The sequence below is a fragment of the Oncorhynchus clarkii genome, chromosome 21 (genome assembly GCF_045791955.1).
Source record: "Oncorhynchus clarkii lewisi isolate Uvic-CL-2024 chromosome 21, UVic_Ocla_1.0, whole genome shotgun sequence".
Lineage (NCBI taxonomy): Eukaryota > Metazoa > Chordata > Actinopteri > Salmoniformes > Salmonidae > Oncorhynchus > Oncorhynchus clarkii.
In genome coordinates this window covers 10642468-10661033 of record NC_092167.1, presented here as the reverse complement: position 1 = coordinate 10661033, position 18566 = coordinate 10642468, and the positions used below count along the sequence as shown (strand labels likewise).

General features: G+C 51.2%; 2 protein-coding genes across 13 annotated transcripts in view; both read right to left on the bottom strand.

The window, feature by feature from the left end:
* Nucleotides 1–405: 405 nt before the first annotated feature.
* Nucleotides 406–2934, bottom strand: LOC139378516 (E3 ubiquitin-protein ligase TRIM21-like). The gene is made up of 2 exons (XM_071120756.1): nt 2739–2934; nt 406–2487 (listed from the first exon to the last, which is right to left on the bottom strand). The coding sequence occupies exon 2, from the start codon at nt 2483–2485 to the stop codon at nt 854–856; it is 1632 nt and encodes a 543-aa protein (XP_070976857.1). The 5' UTR covers nt 2486–2487; nt 2739–2934; the 3' UTR covers nt 406–853.
* Nucleotides 2935–6401: 3467 nt separating this feature from the next.
* Nucleotides 6402–18566, bottom strand: part of LOC139378514 (inactive histone-lysine N-methyltransferase 2E-like) — a 30162-nt gene continuing 17997 nt past the window's right edge. For 4 of the 12 annotated variants that reach the window (XM_071120754.1, XM_071120748.1, XM_071120747.1 and 1 more), the window contains exons 6-22: nt 18318–18502; nt 17860–18099; nt 17583–17713; nt 17160–17277; nt 16873–16982; nt 16442–16709; nt 14843–14947; nt 13222–13293; nt 12539–12712; nt 12043–12378; nt 11590–11883; nt 10661–10817; nt 10301–10536; nt 9620–10210; nt 9157–9514; nt 8993–9069; nt 6402–8610 (exon numbers count right to left, since the gene is read on the bottom strand). In XM_071120754.1, coding sequence (XP_070976855.1) covers nt 7582–8610; nt 8993–9069; nt 9157–9514; nt 9620–10210; nt 10301–10536; nt 10661–10817; nt 11590–11883; nt 12043–12378; nt 12539–12712; nt 13222–13293; nt 14843–14947; nt 16442–16709; nt 16873–16982; nt 17160–17277; nt 17583–17713; nt 17860–18099; nt 18318–18502 — 4481 coding nt within the window. In that variant the 3' untranslated portion in view covers nt 6402–7581. Of the gene's footprint in view, nt 8611–8992; nt 9070–9156; nt 9515–9619; nt 10211–10300; nt 10537–10648; nt 10818–11589; nt 11884–12042; nt 12379–12538; nt 12713–13221; nt 13294–14842; nt 14948–16441; nt 16710–16872; nt 16983–17159; nt 17278–17582; nt 17714–17859; nt 18100–18317; nt 18527–18566 lie in introns of all 12 variants that reach the window. The other 8 variants (XM_071120744.1, XM_071120743.1, XM_071120745.1 and 5 more) reach the window with 5 other exon arrangements.

The window sequence follows — 18566 nt, the reverse complement described above, 5'->3', positions numbered from 1 at the left end:
ACCCCACCTACCTTATTATACTGGTTGTCTGGTCTGCAAGCAGTGACAGGATCCAGGCAGTTTCCAAGTGTAGCTGGAGGAGTTGACTGCATGAAAAAGTGTATTTCCGGGTTAACACTGGGGTGCACAGTCCCGTACATATCCGATAACAGACCACTTCTATGTGCAGACATGTATATATGTAAATTGGAGATGTACGGGACAATGTTAGACCCGTAAATGTGCCTTTTCATGCACTGTGAGTGTGTATGAAAGCCTGGGAGCTGAGGAACCAGGGAAAGGGGTTTGTCCCAACCATTTCCATGTACATAAAAACATTAAATATTACCCTAAGAATACAACCGTTTTTAGAGAGCCAAAACAGGGGGGGGGGGGGGGGTAAATAAACTTTAAAAACAAACCCACTGCATTTGTTGCTTTAATGGTGTTTTCAAATGTAATGACATTGTGTTACAATCAAAGACAGAACAAGCAACACAAGAAAGGCACTTCAAAATATAGTCGTGTGTTGTAAAGCACGATGGGGACAGGAGAGCACTTGTAACCATGAAGAGGCTGCTAAATCCTTGATGTCAGAGATGACATGAAATTAATCACAATACAGTCACATCAGCACCACATTATTACATAAACACAATTTATGTATATGTACATTAAGAAATGACCAAACGGAAGAGACTGGAACAATTTCATCTAATATTAAACTAAATATTTGCAGGGATCTTTTTTTCTGTGATTCATGTGATGTTAATGCAAAGGGCAGTATTTTAAACTTAATGCTTAATGAGTATTTGTCAGGATACCATTATCTTTGGTAACATCTCCACACTTCTGCAATCTCAAAACGTCATCCTCAGTCTGTGTGATTGACAGGGGAGATAATCAGAGGAGCAGAGTTTTCATCCCCAAAATTAGCACAAGGTCCTAAGTATGGATATAGTTTATTAGCGAAGGTGCAGCCAGTGAAAGAGTAGATGTGAGACCTGGCCTCTACATCATAAAAGGAGACCTGACCCTCCTCATAATCCACAAACACCCCCACCTTCCTGGGCTTTTCTCTCAGGGAGAGGAGGACAGGTGTGGAGGTACAGGCTAGGTACTTACACCTTTCCCTCAGTGCCACAGTCCAGTATCCATCCTTAGGGCTCAGAGTGATATTTCCCTTCCTGTTGATGGACTCTCTGGCCACTCCTAAATCCCACTTAGTCTTTCCCTTAACAGTCACCTCATAGTACGATCTTCCTGAGGAGACACCTTTATTTCCAAGGACACAGGGACAGGTGGAAAACCTCTTTGGGTTGTCAAGGAGATCTTGTTGTTTCTGTTGATATCTCACTTCTTTCCCACTTGTCGACAGGATGATATAGGGGTTTGCCGTATCAGGGTCCAGAGTCACATCTACTGCATAGCGCTGCGCCCTCTTCAATTTGACTTTATCCATCTCTTTATTCAGTGTCTCCTCCAGTTGGGACACAACTCTCCTCCCAGTCCCCACATACAGATCACTGTGAACACTGATCTTAGACCAGTCCTTGGTGGGTGGAAGGGTGCAAAGAGATGGGAAGCTCTGTAGGAGGTGGAGGTGGTCCTCAGTGTGTGAGAGCTGATCCAGCTTAGTGCTTCTCCTCTGTAGCGCAGTGATTTCCCGCTCCAGCTCTTTAATGAGCCTTTCAGCCTGCCTCTCTGCTTTTTTCTGCTTCTCTTTGACCACCTCAATGAGCTCAGCCTGACTTCTCTCAATGGAGCGAACCAGAGCAGTGAATACCTGCACACTGTCTAATATCTTTCTCTCTGCAACTCTCTTGCTGAGCTCTACAGAGTGTTTGATCTCCTTAACCTTTCTAGATCTTGTATGCAACATCTGCTGTACTACTGACATCATCTTCCCCAGTTCAGCCATCTTCTCTCCATACTCTTCCTCTAGAGGGACTGTGTTGTGAGTCTTGTGTTTTGCCTCAGTGCAGAACTGACACACACATGTCTGATCAGTCCTACAGAACAGCTCCAGGAGTCTGTCGTGCTTCTTACACATCCTGTCTTCCAGATTCTCCACAGGTTTGATCAGCTTGTGTCTCTTTAAGGCTGGGACTCTCTGATGAGGCTCCAGGTGCGTCTCACAGTACGAGGTCTGACACACCAGGCAGGATTTCAGGGCCTTGAGCTTCATCCCAGTGCAGATGTCACAGGAGACTTCTCCAGTTTTGGCAGGGAGTTGGTCTGAGCTGCTGGTGGCTTTCACTTGAACTGATTTCCTGAACTGAGCAGCCATCTCAGAAATGAATGTATTGATGAACAGATCTGGTCTCTTATAAAATGTTTTTTTACACATGGGACACTGGCACATTTCATTGCCATCCCAATACTTCCTGATACAGGCAATGCAGAAGTTGTGTCCACATTGAATAGAGACGGGCTCAGTGAACACATCCAGACAGATAGAACACAGGAACTGCTCTTCAGACAGGACACTGCTGGAGGACGCCATATCTAGACAGAGACCAAGGTAAAACCATAAAGCATTTCCTGCAATCAGTCTGCTCTTGACAGTTTTCCAGCATTGCCTTATGGGCAGTCTAATCAATCTTGATACAAGGTGTTACCAAGAAACTTAGAAAATAGTTATATAAGAAAAGGACAAAGAGTTAACGTTGGCCTACTGTAGCAAAGAAAAAAGGAGAATAAATAAACAAACACCGTAGAGCTGATCTTCAAATGTCCATGTTAATCTCTCTACTCACCTGCATGTGTTTGTGGATAAGATTTCGGTTCTACTTTCTGTTAGGTGTTAAGAGGTCCAAAGACTGAATTTCACTATTTAATAGTTTTCTGAAGAGCTGGGGAGTTGGGTCTCATGCACAACATACTGCGCGCTTTAGTTTCACTTCAGAGAAATGACATGAACATGTTCCTCCTCCCCACGCAACACTGCAATGCACTTCTCTTCCTGGAATAATTAACTATACACAACCCACGAGCACTCACTTGCCCAACCCCTATAGCCCTATTCTGATTGGACCATTTTGTTTTGCATGGCCCAGTTCCCCCGTGTGGGTGGAGAATTCACTTAAGGACCAATGGAATATTCTAAAATATGCAATCTCCACTCAACCGGGGAACCGGGCCATGCAAAACAAACCGAGCCAGGCATTGAACACAGACTTCTCGTCAAGATGGAACAGCACACTCCGGTAAAACGAGAGGGGCGGTCTGTGCATATTTGTAAACAGCAGCTGCTGCACAAAATATAAGGAAGTCTCTAGATTTTGCTCTCCTGAAGTTGAGTATCTTGTGATAAAATGCAGACCACACTACCTGCCTAGAGAGATTTCAGCTATACTTTTCGTGGCTGTTTATTTACCAACACAGACAGATGCTGGCATTAAGACCGCACTCAATCAGCTGTATAAGGAAATAAGCAAACAGGAAACCACTCACCCAGAGGCGGCTCTCCTAGTAGCCGGAGACTTTAATGCAGGGATACTTAAACATAATTTCCATCAGCATGTTAAAAGTGCAACCAGAGGGGGGGAAAAAAATTCTAGAGCACCTGTACTCCACACACAGAGACACGTACAAAGCTCTCCCTCGCCCTCCATTTGGTAAATCTGACCACAGTTATATCCTCCTGATTCCTGCTTACAAGCAAAAATTAAAGCAGGAAGCACCAGTGACTCTGTCTATAAAAGGTGGTCAGGTGAAGCAGATGCTAAACTACAGGATTGTTTTGCTAGCACAGACTGGAACACATTCCGGGATTCCTCCGATGGCATTGAGGAGTACACCACATCAGTCACTGGCTTTATCAATAAGTGCATTGAGGATCTCGTCCCCACAGTGACTGTACGTACATACCCCAAACAGAAGCCATGGATTACAGGCAACATTCGCACTGAGCTAAAGGGTAGAGCTGCTGCTTTCAAGGTGAGGGACTCTAACCCGGAAGCTTATAAGAAATCCTGCTATGCCCTGCGACGAACCATCAAACAGGCAAAGCGTCAATACAGGGCTAAGATTGAGTCGTACTACACCGGCTCTGACGCTCGTCTTATGTGGCAGGGCTTGCAAACTATTACAGGCTACAAAGGGAAGCACAGTCGCAAGCTGCCCAGTGACACGAGCCTACCAGACGAGCTAAATTACTTATATACTCGCTTCGAGGCAAGCAACACTGAGGCATGCATGAGAGCATCAGCTGTTCCGGACAACTGTGTGATCACGCTCTCTGTTGCCGACAGGAGTAAGACCATAGCTCCCTCAAAGCTCATCACTAAGCTAAGGATCCTGGGACTAAACACCTCCCTCCAACTGGATCCTGGACTTCCTGACAGGCCCCCCCCAGGTGGTGAGGGTAGGTAGCAACACATCTGCCACGCTGATCCTCAATACTGGAGCCCCTCCGGGGTGCATGCTCAGTCCCCTCCTGTACTCCGTTTACCCACGACTGCATGGCCAGGCACGACTCCAACACCATCATTAAGTTTGCAGACGACAACAGTGGTAGGCCTGATCACCGACAACGACGAGACAGCCTATAGGGAGGTCAGAGACCTGGCCGGGTGGTGCCAGAATAACAGCCTATCCCTCAATGTAACCAAGAATAAGGAGACGATTATGGACTACAGGAAAAGGAGGACCAAACACAACCCCATTCTCATCGACGGGGCTGTAGTGGAGCAGGTTGAGAGCTTCTAGTTCCAACAAACTAGAATGGCCCAAACACACCAAGACAGTTGTGAAGAGGGCACGACAAAGCCTATTCCCCCTCAGGAAACCAAAAAGATTTGGCATGGGTCCTGAGATCCTCAAAAGGTTATACAGCTGCAACATCGAGAGCATCCTGACTGGTACGGCAATTGCTCGACCTCCGACCGCAAGGCACTACAGAGGGTAGTGCGTAGGGCCCAGTATATCACTAAGCTGAGTGCCATCCAGGACCTCTACACCAGGCGGTGTCAGAGGAAGGCCCTAAAAATGGTCAAAGACCCCAGCCATAGACTGTTCTCTCTACTACCGCATGGTAAGCGGTACCGGAGAGCCAAGTCTTGGACAAAAAGGCTTCTCAACAGTTTTTACCCCCAAGCCATAAGACTCCTGAACAGGGAATCAAATGGCTATTTGCATTGTGTGCCCCCCCCCAACTCAACCCCTCTTTTACACTGCTGCTATTATGTTTATCATGTACATTCATGTACATACTACCTCAATTGGGCCAACCAACATTGGCTAACCGGGCTATCTGCATTGTGTCCCGCCACCCACCACTCGCCAACCCCTTTTACGCTACTGCTACTCTCTGTTCATCATATATGCATAGTCACTTGAACCATATCTACATGTACATACTACCTCAATCAGCCTGACTAACCGGTGCCTGTATGTAGCCTCGCTACTGTTATTTTTCACTGCTGTTTTTATTTCTTTACCTACCTATTGTTCACCTAATACCTTGTTTTGTACTGTTGGTTAGAGCCTGTAAGTAAGCCTTTCACTGTAAGGTCTACACCTGTTGTACTAGGCGCACGAGACAAATAAACTTTGATTAGAAACAAATTTTCTCTCGACCACATGTCCCTGAACTGTGGATTCTCTCTACTTGTGAACATGGCAGAAAGACACTCCAAAACCAGGAGTGGTGTGTTGTTGTGAAGCTCATTTGTGCTGGTTAGTCATGCATAACGGGGACAGGAGAGCACTTGTAACCATGAAGGGCCTGCTTAATCATTGATGTTCAGCAAGACCGGAGTGTCCACATTGATATGCACACAGCACAACAGATCAAAGAGAGGGTTGTCGCAACATCTGCTTACCAGTGATAAACTACCACTAACCAACATGCACCAGTCAGGAAGAGAGGCAGGCGCTCATTAGATGCAGTTAGTGTTGTTCTCCTGATGGAACTGTCTACAATCTGTTGTGATAAGATGGGAGGCAACCACTAAAGAAATATTCATTAATGGGCATATCTGTTGCTGGCATGATGGTACACGTTCCTTACACCTGAAAGGTAATCCACTCTAAAGGAATTCTCAGGGGACATGCTGAAGATGGTTCAGGTCTCTATGGTTCCATGATATGGTGAAGTTGTCCGACAGCATCCAACCACGACTTTTCACAGGAGTTTTATTTGCAGGCGACAGGCAGCTTGCTGGTGGCTTGTCAGGTAGGTTAGTGCTATCCGGGGTTCCTTGGGACATCCCTACCCTAAACATAACCATAGTCCTTACCTAACCCTTTCCTTGACCATTTTCAACGGTAACTTCTATGGAGTAGGGACGTCCCAAGGATCCCGGATAACAAGGACCACGTCAGGTAGAAGGCATCCGTCAAACCGTTTGAAAGTGATGCCAACATATCAGCCTTCCTTCTCCCAGACAGACAGAACATACAGACAACACCACCAGTGGTATAAAACTGTCATTACAGTGATTTATTATAATGAACCATGAAAATAGCCAACCAGTGCAGTGTTTGAGTCTCTCTCCTCTGCACAAACATACACTCACACACAAATAATAAAAAAGACTACACTGAATAGTCCAGAGTGGAAGAACAAAAGAAAAAAGTGCTACGGTCACAGAAACATTCATCTTTGCCAAGAAGAGCGCTCGTATTTACAACCATATTCCAAAATGGGATGGGAGCCAATTGTACAAGCATAGGAAAGAAAAGAAGCAGATATATACAACCTGTTTCCGGAGGAAGCTGGAGGAACCACCTATACATTAAATTACAATTTCTACAAATAACCATTGATATTCAAAAATAAACCGCTAACGTCCTACCTACGGGTGAGACCTCACTCTGGCTACCACAGAGGACTACTGCACTCGTTTCACACCATCACTCTTACTGTCTATCACTTCCCTTTCTCCCACACAGGACAGACACACACATACAGTCCATACACCTCCTCACACACACACGAGTGCAGTCTCCTGGGGCAGTGAAGCGGGCTCCCAGAACAGCATTTTCTGAATCACTGCAGCGGTGCACAGATATTTGTTACACAGAGGAATAAAAATAATAATTCTGTATTTTTTTATCTTTACAAAAAGCTTTCTGTTTGCTATAATGAGCCACTAGATAAAAGGAATAAACGGTGTAGAAGAGCAGACAATAGACAAAGAGAAGTAGAAGTGAAAGGCGGACTAACTGACGAAGGGGGGTGGAGGCTGGAATGTACATTGATACAGAAAGTGCAGGACCTTACAATAGAAGTCCAAAACAGACAGAGACGGTCAGACGGTCAGGCACTCTCTCCGCCACAGGAGGGAAATTCAAAACAAAACAGAGGGAGGGACGTCGGAGAGAGAGTGGGATGAGCACCGGGGGAATCGTCCATCTTCATTTCAAACACAAAGTCTCTTAATAAGATTGTTTCACGGTCCTTGTTTTCAGTTTGTCCTTTAAAAAGCACCCCTTTATCCCACGTTCTCCTGTTTTTCCATTGGCCATGTGTTCAGGTACATAGAAAATATTTACAGCTTTTGTTGCTTGTTGTGTTCCGCTGTCTGTCAAGCTCCTCTCAGAGTGAGTTCACAGGGGCTGGCAGGGCCAAGGTGGAGGCCTGCATGGAGGCGGTCAGTGCCACCCCGTGCCCAGGTACCCAGCGTTGTGAAAGGGGGCAGGGGACGCAGTGGCCCCGCGTGTTCCGCTGGGCATCTGAGTGGCGGTGGGCACGGCCTGGGCCGGCTGAGTTTGCTGCTGGGGAGGGGGAGGAGGGGGGGGCAGTCCAGTCTGCTGGTGGGGCGGGGGGTAGGTGGAGGGGGGCACCAGCGGGGGCACCAGCGGGGTTGGAAAGCCCCCCAAGTTCTGAAAGTGGTGAGGGGCCTGCACTTGCATGGGGACACCAGTGGAGGAGGCAAGAGGAGGGGGTGGGGGTGGAGGAAGAGGCAAGCCCTGGTTGAGTGACAGGAGGGTGCTGGCACTGGGCTGCTGCAGCTGGTGGGTCTGGCCCTGTGGGGGAGGGGGCGGAGGAGGAGGGAGGGAGGACTGGGGGGCTGTGGTCAGGAGGAGCTGGTGCTGCTGGACAGGAGGAGGCTGCAGGTTAACGTGTAGCAGGGCCGGGCTGGGACCAGGGTGTTGTGGTGGGGGAGGGGGAGGAGGAGGGGGAGTGGTAGAGCTCTGGTAGTGCAGGGTGTGGGGAGGAAGAGTCTGCAGGAGGGGCTGGGCACCAGGGGGGAATGGCGACGTCACGGAAGGCTTGAACCCAGGGAAGGATCCCACGGTGGAGGCTGACTGGCTGGGGAAGTAGGCCGCTGAGGCTGGAGGTGCTGGTGGAGGAGGGGGAGGTGGAGCGGACTGTGGGCTGTACTGGGAGAAGAGGGGCAGCCCTGGTTGAGCCTGTGGCTGGGACTGAGGAGGAGCAAAGAGGAAGGCCCTCTGGCTGCGGTAAGGGGAGCCCTGAGCCTGGGGGTTGGGCGAGTGGAGGAGTGAGGGGGCAGCAGGGTGTAGCTTGGTGGGGGTCAGGGGGGATGTCTTGGGTACGGCAGGCTTGCTGGGCTGCTGTGGGGCGGCCTGGGAGGGGGTCCGAGGCCGGCTGTCACTCTCCTCCTCCTTCACTGGGCAACTGCCAGGCTGGGACGGGCTGCTGGGGCCAGGAGAACACGGCTAGGGAGGAGAGAGAGACTGAGCGAGGGAACGGGTAAGTCATGAACAATAACAGCCTACATCAGGGGTAGGCAACTACATTCAGCCGCGGGAGGATCTTTGTTGGAACGAATGCAAACTGACTACAAAAAGAGATTGTATTTGAAAAGAACAATCATGTCATACCTTGATTACATTGAGACACCATCATGTCTTATTCTTTGTGGGAATACTTGGGAACAGATTTCCTGAATTTTACAGACCGAAAACTAAAATCAAAACTTTGACGGTTTGGATCATGTTGCTGACCCCTGACCTACACTATAGGCTGTGTGATGGCTGTGCTTGGCAGCAGCATGTACTTCACACTACTGTTTGAGCCAGAAAGCAGAATGTTTCTTACCGTGTGGGTTGGGGTCCTCTGCAGGCTAGGAGATAAACCATCTCTGACTGGGGCCTCACTGCCCTCGGTCTCTCCATCTGAAACAAGCACACATTATTACAATTAAACTATCATCAGTAAAGAAGTTATGTCCAAGTGGTGTGTGTGTGTGTGTGTGTGTGTACCTTTGTCCTTGCTGTGGTCACTAAGCGACAGGGCTCTGTGGTAGCCACGCTCTCTTGCCTGCTCCACCGAGGTGGACGAGGTCCACTGTCCCTCTCCCCCATCACTCTCCCCCTCGACAGGGGGCTCTGTGTCCTCGCTGGGCTGAGGGGTATTTGGCTCAGGCGGGGTGGGGGCCACTGCAGCAGGGGCCACTGGAGCTTGGGCCGGAGCCAGGGGTGGAGGCTCTTGGGTGGTCTCCATGGGCAGAGGGAACATCTCCACCAGGGTAGGTGTTGTCGAGACAGGCGAGCCGCATTCCATTTTGGAGCCGCTGCGCCGCGCCTCGCGCTGACGTTTCCTGTACTCCAGCAAAGACACCTGGGAAAACACATGACATCACACAAAAACAGACATACCTTTATCAGTCCAGGAACCTTAAAATAGCTTGAATGGGCAGGCTGAATAGAGAATATAGCAACTCGCCTTTTTCTTCTGTGGGGGATTCTGTCCTGACCCTCCCTCTCCGGTGCTGTCTCCACTTAGTGAGCGAGAGAAGGCCAGCGTTCCCCCCTCCTCAGGGCAGGGGTAGAAGAGAGACCCTGCAGCCTCTGTGAAGGGTCCTGCTGCCAAGGGTACTGGTACAGTCACAACACCAGCCACAGCCTCAGGCCTGAAGGCCAAGATGGGCTCCAGGGTGTGTGAGGGGGTAAGGTCCCTCAGGTTAGAGTTGATGGGGGAGAAGGACAGACCCCCTGGCCCTGACAGACCCACTCTCTCTGGACTCTTCATCCAGGGGGAGAGGAGGGAGGAAGAGGCTGGGTCTGTGGGGGGGGCCTCGCTGCTGCCCTCAGCCCCGGTCTCTGGCCCCTCCTCTCCCCCACAGTCCTGGGACTCGGCGGTGGGGGGCTGGGGGCTCAGGGGGGCGCTGATCTTGGCCTCGTGGGGGGGCAACACCTCCAGACTGGGGGCCCTGACTGCTACACAGGGGGAGGAGAGCAGCGAAGGTGGCCGCTCAGCCTCTTGGGGGCTGGGTCTGCGACTGCCCTCTGGTGAGCTGTCCAGGGAAGACTCGCTCTGTGGACACAGGAACAGAGATATTAACACATCGTTCACTTCCCTCTATGAGTGTGTGTGTGTGTTTGTAGGTGAGAGTGTGTGTCTTACTTCCTGCGGGGCACTGAGTGTGTGTGTAGGAGTGCTTGGTAGAGCCTCGGGGCTCGGCTCCTCCATACGGGTGACGCGGGGTGGCGTGGCCAGCAGCAGGGGTGTACCCGGCGTCTCTGATAGGTCGGCCCGGGTTGGCGTGGCGCAGGGAGAGCCGTAGGGGGTGGAGCTCTCTGACATGCAGGCGTCCAGTGGACACAGTCCCAGGCGTCGCTTCTTCAGAGGAGTGGGCAACTCTGTATGACACATACACAGAGAGGAAGGGTTACTCACATGCAAAAAACAGACACTTGCATACAAGACTTATGTTCCTTCTAAGTGATGAGAAACACATTCCTGAGTCCTCACCAGAGTCCTCACCTGGCAAGGTGCAGCTGCCGTTGTAGGGGAGGGGGCTGTCAGAGTCCCCGTTGATAGGAGGGCTGAGAGGGCCCTCGCTAGGCATGACCAGGGTGGGCCGGCCGCTGCTGGGTGGAGGGGTGGTGGTCTCCTCCTCTAGAGCCTGCTTCAGCCAGCGCTGTGAGGAGAAGAGGGAGGGAGAGGACTTAGACACATCAACCACAAATACAAATCACATTCACTAATCTCCAAGGCAGCTACATCTTAGAAAACCTAAGTATCTGTTACTGACAATAATACTGTCCCTCTGCTGGTAACACTGTCAGTCTGTCCCTCTGCTGGTAACACTGTCAGTCTGTCCCTCTGCTGGTAACACTGCCAGTCTGTCCCTCTGCTGGTAACACTGCCAGTCTGTCCCTCTGCTGGTAACACTGTCAGTCTGTCCCTCTGCTGGTAACACACTGTAACACTGTCAGTCTGTCCCTCTGCTGGTAACACTGTCAGTCTGTCCCTCTGCTGGTAACACTGTAACACTCAGTCTGTCCCTCTGCTGGTAACACTGTCAGTCTGTCCCTCTGCTGGTAACACTGTCAGTCTGTCCCTCTGCTGGTAACACTGTCAGTCTGTCCCTCTGCTGGTAACACTGTCAGTCTGTCCCTCTGCTGGTAACACTGTCAGTCTGTCCCTCTGCTGGTAACACTGTCAGTCTGTCCCTCTGCTGGTAACACTGTCAGTCTGTCCCTCTGCTGGTAACACTGTCAGTCTGTCCCTCTGCTGGTAACACTGTCAGTCTGTCCCTCTGCTGGTAACACTGTCAGTCTGTCCCTCTGCTGGTAACACTGTCAGTCTGTCCCTCTGCTGGTAACACTGTCAGTCTGCCTTTCTACCCTGCAGCTATACCTGACAGCTAACACTCTCTCCAATCCCCTGCGGGGTGGTGAACAACATACCTTCTTGCAGGAGCCTGAGGTGGGCGGCGTGTCAGGCAGCTCGCGGGAACGCCGGCGTCCGGTGGGCACCCCAGGGGTGGTGGGGCTGCGGTTGGCCAGGAAGGGCGAGGAGAAGCGGACGTAGTGTTTGGGCGTGCTATAGACGTGCGGGCTGGGGCCCATGCCGGGTAGGGCGTTGAGCTGGGTGGCCAGCACCTCCGGGTCGCTGCTGATCCTCAGGGGCCTCTCCGGGGCCGGCTCTGGGGTCCGCAATGACCGCTCCTGCTTGTCGACGCACCACTCACTCACTAAGTGCTGTAGAGAGACAGAGAGAGCGCTTTAGTCAGAAGCACACTGCATTTGACTATAGTATTGAGTAACATTTCACTAGAAGGAATAGAACATTCCTATAAGTCTAAATAGAATAGTGACTAGTCGTGTTTAGGGGTGAGCACTGAGCCGTGGCTAGGATACCTTTTTAGTTTTGGGGTACTTCTGCCCGGAGCGGTTTCTGTCAGGGGCCGGGGAGCCACTGTAAGGGGGGCTGGTGTCGGGGGCATGGGAGGAGAGGGCCTCTGGCTCGGGGTCCCTGGAGGCCTCTATGTCTGGGCCGTCATTGGCCAGGGGGTCCAGGAGTTCCCCAGGCGAGCCGGGAGGTATGTCAGAGCAGGTGCTGATGGTGCGCGCTCGCCGCCGCTGCTGCCCAATGTGGGTGCGGCTCCGCGAGAAGCTCTTCCTCTGCTTGCTGCCTCGCAGCTTGGCCGGCGTGGGCTTGTTGAGACCCGGCTCCTCCTTCACCTCTAGCAGGGGCTGGGAGAGACAGGTTTAGGATAGAGTACAGTAGCATAGTTTTGGATGGGTTTATAGTCACCATTAGCTAACCCTTCAGATTATTGACAACATCCTCTTTTAATACTAACGACCTGGTGAGTGCAGGCATAAAGAACTTGTTGAGGCAACTATCACTTACCGTCATGATACCAGGAGACTGCATGTCGGCCTCGGGGGTGGCAGGGGGCTCCTCCTTGATGCCCCCCTCTGACTTGGTGCCAATCTTCTCCAGGGCCTGCTCCCGCCTCTTCTCCCTCTTCTCCATGCGGGCAAAGGCCTGCAGGATGGCCTCCATCTTCCTCTCTTCACGGGTCTGTAGAGGAGAGGACAGAGCAGTAAGCGTTAGTCCACGTGGCCTAGTCTCCTGAACCCACTGGGCCTAGAGGGGGAGGGACAAGTTATCGCAACACAGGACAGACAAGAGGCAGTCTGGCTGGCAGAGAAAAAAACAGCGGCGGCGCAGAATGACAGAAAAAGGACCACCACTTCCTCTTCCAGTGGAGGAAAAACCAATGGAGATAGAACAAGTAAACACCCTGTTGATGTGAGACCAAACTAACTGGAAGTGGGAGGTGGGAACGTAACATTAACCCTTACCAAACCATTCAGGGTGTATAGAACACCACGGCTGCCTCCACCAGACTAGTTTGACCACCCCCAGTAGCAGAGACACACTGGGGTCTGCCACAGGGCCGGTCAGTGGAGAGGAGATGGAGGTGGTGGGGGGGTTAGTATGTTTGTCAGTCAGTGGGGTCCCCTATGAGGTGGAGGGGCAGGCAGGCAGGCAGGGGGGTATGTTTGGGGTTGGTGGGTCAGGTTTACCTCCGGTTTACTCAGTCCCAGACAGCTGGAGGCCCCCACGCCTTGCAGATGGGACTCCTCCGCTGGGCTGGCCTGAATGGTTTACAGAGAGACAGCCTGGTTTAGAAGACAAGAGGCCCGGTCCCCCCCAATAACACACATAGAACATACACACACCACCACGGTTCCCCACTCTAGGGGCTTCAGTGTGTCGCCGACCCTCAGGGATCCTCTGAGACAGGTGGGGGTGTGGAGAGGTGACCTGGGCACTACAAGGTTATGAAAGAGGGGAGAGAAGAGGGGGGCAGATAGGGAGAATTGCTGCCTTATGCCTGTAGACGTGTGTCTTCACCTTGTCTGCTTACACCAGCATATCCAGTAGCAACACAACCCACCACCACTGGAACTCAGCCACTTGTTCACCACAGTGTCATAAACCACATACTGAACCCACGACACAAGGAAAGAAAACGAAGACAATAGAAACCAACCCAATCACCAACTTTCACCAAGGTTGATGACAAGCAACTACATACCATCTGCAACACCCAAAACCAAACCTTAGTGCAACCAACATATTAACTGTGTGTTCCATGCCATGTCTGTATCCCTGGCACCAAGCCGGATCTTTAACATGAGTGTGGGAGACATACCATGTCTAACACACACAGACATCCCCCAGTGTTAAGAGCCCATGCAGACAGGGCATTGTTGTGGATGACTGGTTGGGGTTGAACATCATAAATACACCAGACCAGAGGACGACAGTTACGTCAGAGGACGACAGTGAATCCAGAAGCTCTTTCTTCCATAGTTTTGGGGGGTTACTCCTCCTGGACCAGCTTGCATCTTCCCTTGGAGGGAGGCAGGCTATTGGATGTCCAAAAGTCAATAAGGCCCTGGCAACAGAGAAGCCCCCCACCTTCTCTCTCCATTGGCCAGAACGATGAGTCAGCGCTTTACACCTTGGGCCTAGTCGTGTGAAAGGGAGCTGACAGCAGGGTAATTTCCGGAGTGTGTGTGTGTATATATATATGAAAGAGGGAGCGCATGCCAGCGTGTGTGTGAGCCCATCTCTCTGGGTCACAGAGCTCTTTAGCAGGGGAGAGGGGAGTAATTGGCCATTTCAAAACAGTTGGCCAATTTTGTACGTGAGGGTCATACTCAGACACACAGGGAGAGTTCCAGTTCTTACATGTGATGAGGCTGGGGCTCTTGTTTACTCAGCTAATGAGAGGGGAGGAGGGGTAGGGGGGCCTGTGGCTCTGGAGGGCCCGGAATGGTGCAGTGTGTGATTGTTTAGCAAATTAACTCTTAAATAAATGAGGAAAATAACCCATGTATAATGATGACCAAAACACAGAGCCTCAGTGTTTGAGGGCTCTGCCAGAGGAAGTGAGTGAGCGACAGAGAGCAGGGGGGGGGGGGGGCCGCGGGCTAGGCTACACAGCAACAGAATGAGGCAGAGACAGCAGCAGAAGCAGGGAGGTGTGGGGGGGGGGGGGGGGGGGGGAACCACCACCACACAAACAGTGACCCATACCAGCAAGGATGAGCTTTTTCCTATGGGTGAGAGGGGGGGGGGGGGGGTTATGGGCTGCATACAGCAGGGCGCGCTGCAGCCCTGGCTCACAGAACTTACCATCTTCCTCTTTCTCTCTGCAATGGTCTCCTCTGACTCCATCTCTACTTCACTGCTAACGGAGTTATCAGGTTGGTCTTCTACACCCTCTAACTCTGTAGGATCCTGTTAGAGGGGGAGAGGTGCTTTATCATGGCACTGACCAACCACAGGCAGTCTGGCTACAGACTAGAGGGTCTAGAGTAGTGAGGTGGTAGGTGTGTGTGTGTGTGGGGGGGGGGGGGGGGTAGTCTGGGGGGAGAGTGACAGTTGGGGGCACTGACTGGGGACGTGGTGGGTTTGTCTGTGCACAAACTTGCTCAGAGCTTGTATTCGGTCCTAGGCAGTCAGAATAACAGCAAAACGCAATCGTACCCCTTTTCAAAGAAGAGCGAAAGACCAGGTTCACTTCTGTAGTACCTTGTGGTACATTGTTTTGAGCCCACTCCCAACAACTACCCTGTCATATGCCAAGTTGTGGCTCTTGTGGTCACACAAAGGTCTGTTAGCGCACAATGACAGATGTGGACAGCTTAATTTCATGGTTTGTGCGTGTTGTTCCGATAGAGATGCCTCGCACTTCATCTCTGACGTCAGACCCTCTCTTCACCGTTCCTCATTCTAGACCAGGCCTGGGCAACTCCAGTCCTCGGGGGCCTGATTGGAGTCACACTCTTTACCCCATCCCTAGCAAACACACCTGATTTAAATTAATTCCATTCTAAACTGAAGATCATGATTGGGTGATTATTGGAGTCAGGTGTGTTAGCTGGGGAAAGTGTGACACCAATCAGTCCCCCGAGGACTGGAGTTTCCCAGGCCTGTTGTAGACCATACATCAGTCTAACAAGTCTCCATAAACAATGCTTCTGGGTGGTTCCCTCAGATCAGTCCTTAAAAATCACTCGTTGTGGGAACTACCAGTCCCTACCACAGAAGCAACAGGCTTGCCGATAAGACCTATGGCCTTGGTCGGGGTTATTAGACAATGCAACAAAATGTTTGCAATGGAATAGGAAAACAGATATTTCTTACTGGACAGGTTCAGATTGTACCTCTCAGTTTCACTGAGCGTTTTCTTCCATTTGGAATCTACTGAACACAAGGTTGGGGACCACCCCAGAGACAGAGGGCTTTATCTCTGTGTATAACACTGAGTACAGGGATGCCTAGTGGTGCGTTCAGGAGCTCCTGCAGCAGAGAGGACACAGCGTGATAGCATGTCTCATCTGCCACTAGAGGGCTTGATGCCAGACAGCTCTGAGCAGCAATACAGGGCATGGTGAGAGAGATGGCTGGGTGCAGGAGTGGGCTTTGGGCCAGGGGGAACCAAGATGGATGATAGAGGAATACAAGTAGTCTACTAATGGATAACACAAATAAAACAGAAATGCAGCAAATATAACAGAAACATTTAAAAATGGCTACACGCATGGACATTGGACGCTAACTAAATGGAAAACAAGCTAAATATGATAACACAAAAGGTCTTCAAGAGGAAAGCCAACTTATAGGCTCCTATGGGGCAATCTTGAACAGAGAGAGTGATGGGGACCAGGGGGGGAGAGTGTGTGGTGGAGACATGGATTGAGGTGAGTTGTGTTGCCAGGGAAATCTTACCTGGTTGTTGGAAATGGAGAGGCGGAGGGGCGATAGCTTCCTCTGCTTGCCGTCGGCCCCCAGACCCTTGGTCCTGCCGTCACAGTCAAGGGTCATGTTCTGGTTCTGGCCCAGGTCCAGGTGGTCCCCTCGCTGCATCATGGGCTCCTTGTCCTTGCGGCCCCGCCGGCGGCTGCTGGCCTCCAGGTTCTCGGTGGGCTCCAGGTTGTACTTCAGCACCGGGCACTCTGGGTTCCCCCTCACACATGCACAGTCCACCTTGTATTTACTACAGAGAGGAGAGAGAGAGAGAAAGAGAGACGGGGGAAGAAGCGGGGGAGAAGAAAAAAGGTCAAATCGGCCCCAATTAAAATCGGTTGAACTAATATATATATATGTGTGTGTATGTATGTGTGTGTGTGGTACTAGGTGATCAATTCCACCCTGCTTACCAGCAGCCATAGTCATAGTCGAAGCCTATGGTGATCTCGGTGCCTTTGCTGATGGACCTCAAAGAGTAAATGTACAAATGGAGCATACCATCCTCTATTACATGACGCACCTGTGAGAGACACGAGACAGAGAGAGAGAAGAGAGAGGTGGAGAAAAGGGGAGGGAGAGAGAGAGGCACCCATTGAAACTCATGAGGTTACATTAAGTTGAAGTTAGTGGCTCTGGGGGGTGTGGTCAGGGTTTAGAGCCGTAGGTTTTGTATCGTGGTCTGCGATTGGCCACTCACCTCAGAGTTGGGGGTGCAGGAGCGTCGGATGAAGCGGGCCTCATTGCCAAAGCTGCGGGCGTCCACACACATCTCCAGCCCGTCAAACTTTGAGTAGAACAACACAAAGGGGTACGGCCTGGGGGGGAAGAAAGAAAGACAGAAAAAGATGAATGAAATGCAGTGCTGGGCAGACACTTAGTAACAGATTGGGGATGTCCATATGGTGACCAGGGGAAGACAGCCAGGAGCTCAACAAGAGCTGAGAAAGAAGGTGAGGGACTTCACTGCCAAGGAAGGACCACAACAAACACACCACTCCAATCAATCTCTCCCTCTACCTCTCAAATGCCTCAGACAAACTATGGAAAGGAGTAGAATTCCACTTTTAAATTTTAGCTGAGGATCTACTTGAGCTCAGGTTTCCACCAGATGGGTCCTCACCTCTTGAAGAAGCATCCGTTGGCCTCAAACTGCTGTCGCAGCATGAACTTGCCCCTGTACTCTATGATGAGGGAGTCTGGAGCCAAATCCCTCACTGCCTTCAGGATCTTCTTGTTCTTCTGAACCTGGCTCTGGAGAGGGGAGAGAAAACAGAACATGAGGAAAGAGGCTGACTGATATTTGCAGAGGCAATGTGTGTATACAAACTGTGTGTATGCTGCCTGCTCAGGCACTTTGAGGACACATGTTTGTAGGTCACTGTTTCGGTTCCAGCTACCTCCACGGGCGGTTTGAAGGTGGCTGTGTGTGTGTTGTAGGCCAGGGTCTTGCCGTCGCCGGCCTCCTTGACGCGGAGCAGGATCTGGACGTCCTCGCTGTACTGGTTGCTGCCGGCATCCTCGTAGGCCTCCATCCAAGCCTTCATCTTGTTCTCCCACAGAGACGGGTGCTCTCCGGGCTCCATTTCTGGAGCGCCACCCTTCACTCTGGAGGACTTCCTGGAGCCCTCACGGAACGCCTGTTAGACAACAGACAGCATAAAACAACAAGGTTTACCACCCGTTTAAGCAACGTTACATAGTGCATAACAAATCGACAGATTTCTGTTCAAATAAACATGCCAACTCATTTTGGGGTGAGTTGCTCCAAATACATGTAAAGCTCAGAGGTACAGTTGGGGTCAAGATAAGAAACTATTGAGTGTCAATAGGATTGAATGGAAGTTTGAACACAGACCTTCTTGGCTCGGGCTGACGTGGCGACGGGCTCCTTGTCTCCGCTCCTCTTGCGTTTCTTGTCGGCCTGCTTGTTGCCCGCCAGGCGGCCGGTGGTGAGTGTGATGCTGGTGGGCGTGTGCTGGAAGGCCGTGTACAACTCCAGCGGCACCTCGTCCCCACTCTCTGTGGCACTGGTGTCCCCGTCTGCAGAGATACATACCGGTATGCCTTAATAAAGCATTGGTAATAAAGGTTTATTTGGGCATCT

Excerpts from the sequence above, each read along its gene's own strand:
- LOC139378516 (XM_071120756.1), bottom strand. The coding sequence starts at position 2,485 with ATGGCGTCCTCCAGCAGTGTCCTGTCTGAAGAGCAGTTCCTGTGTTCT.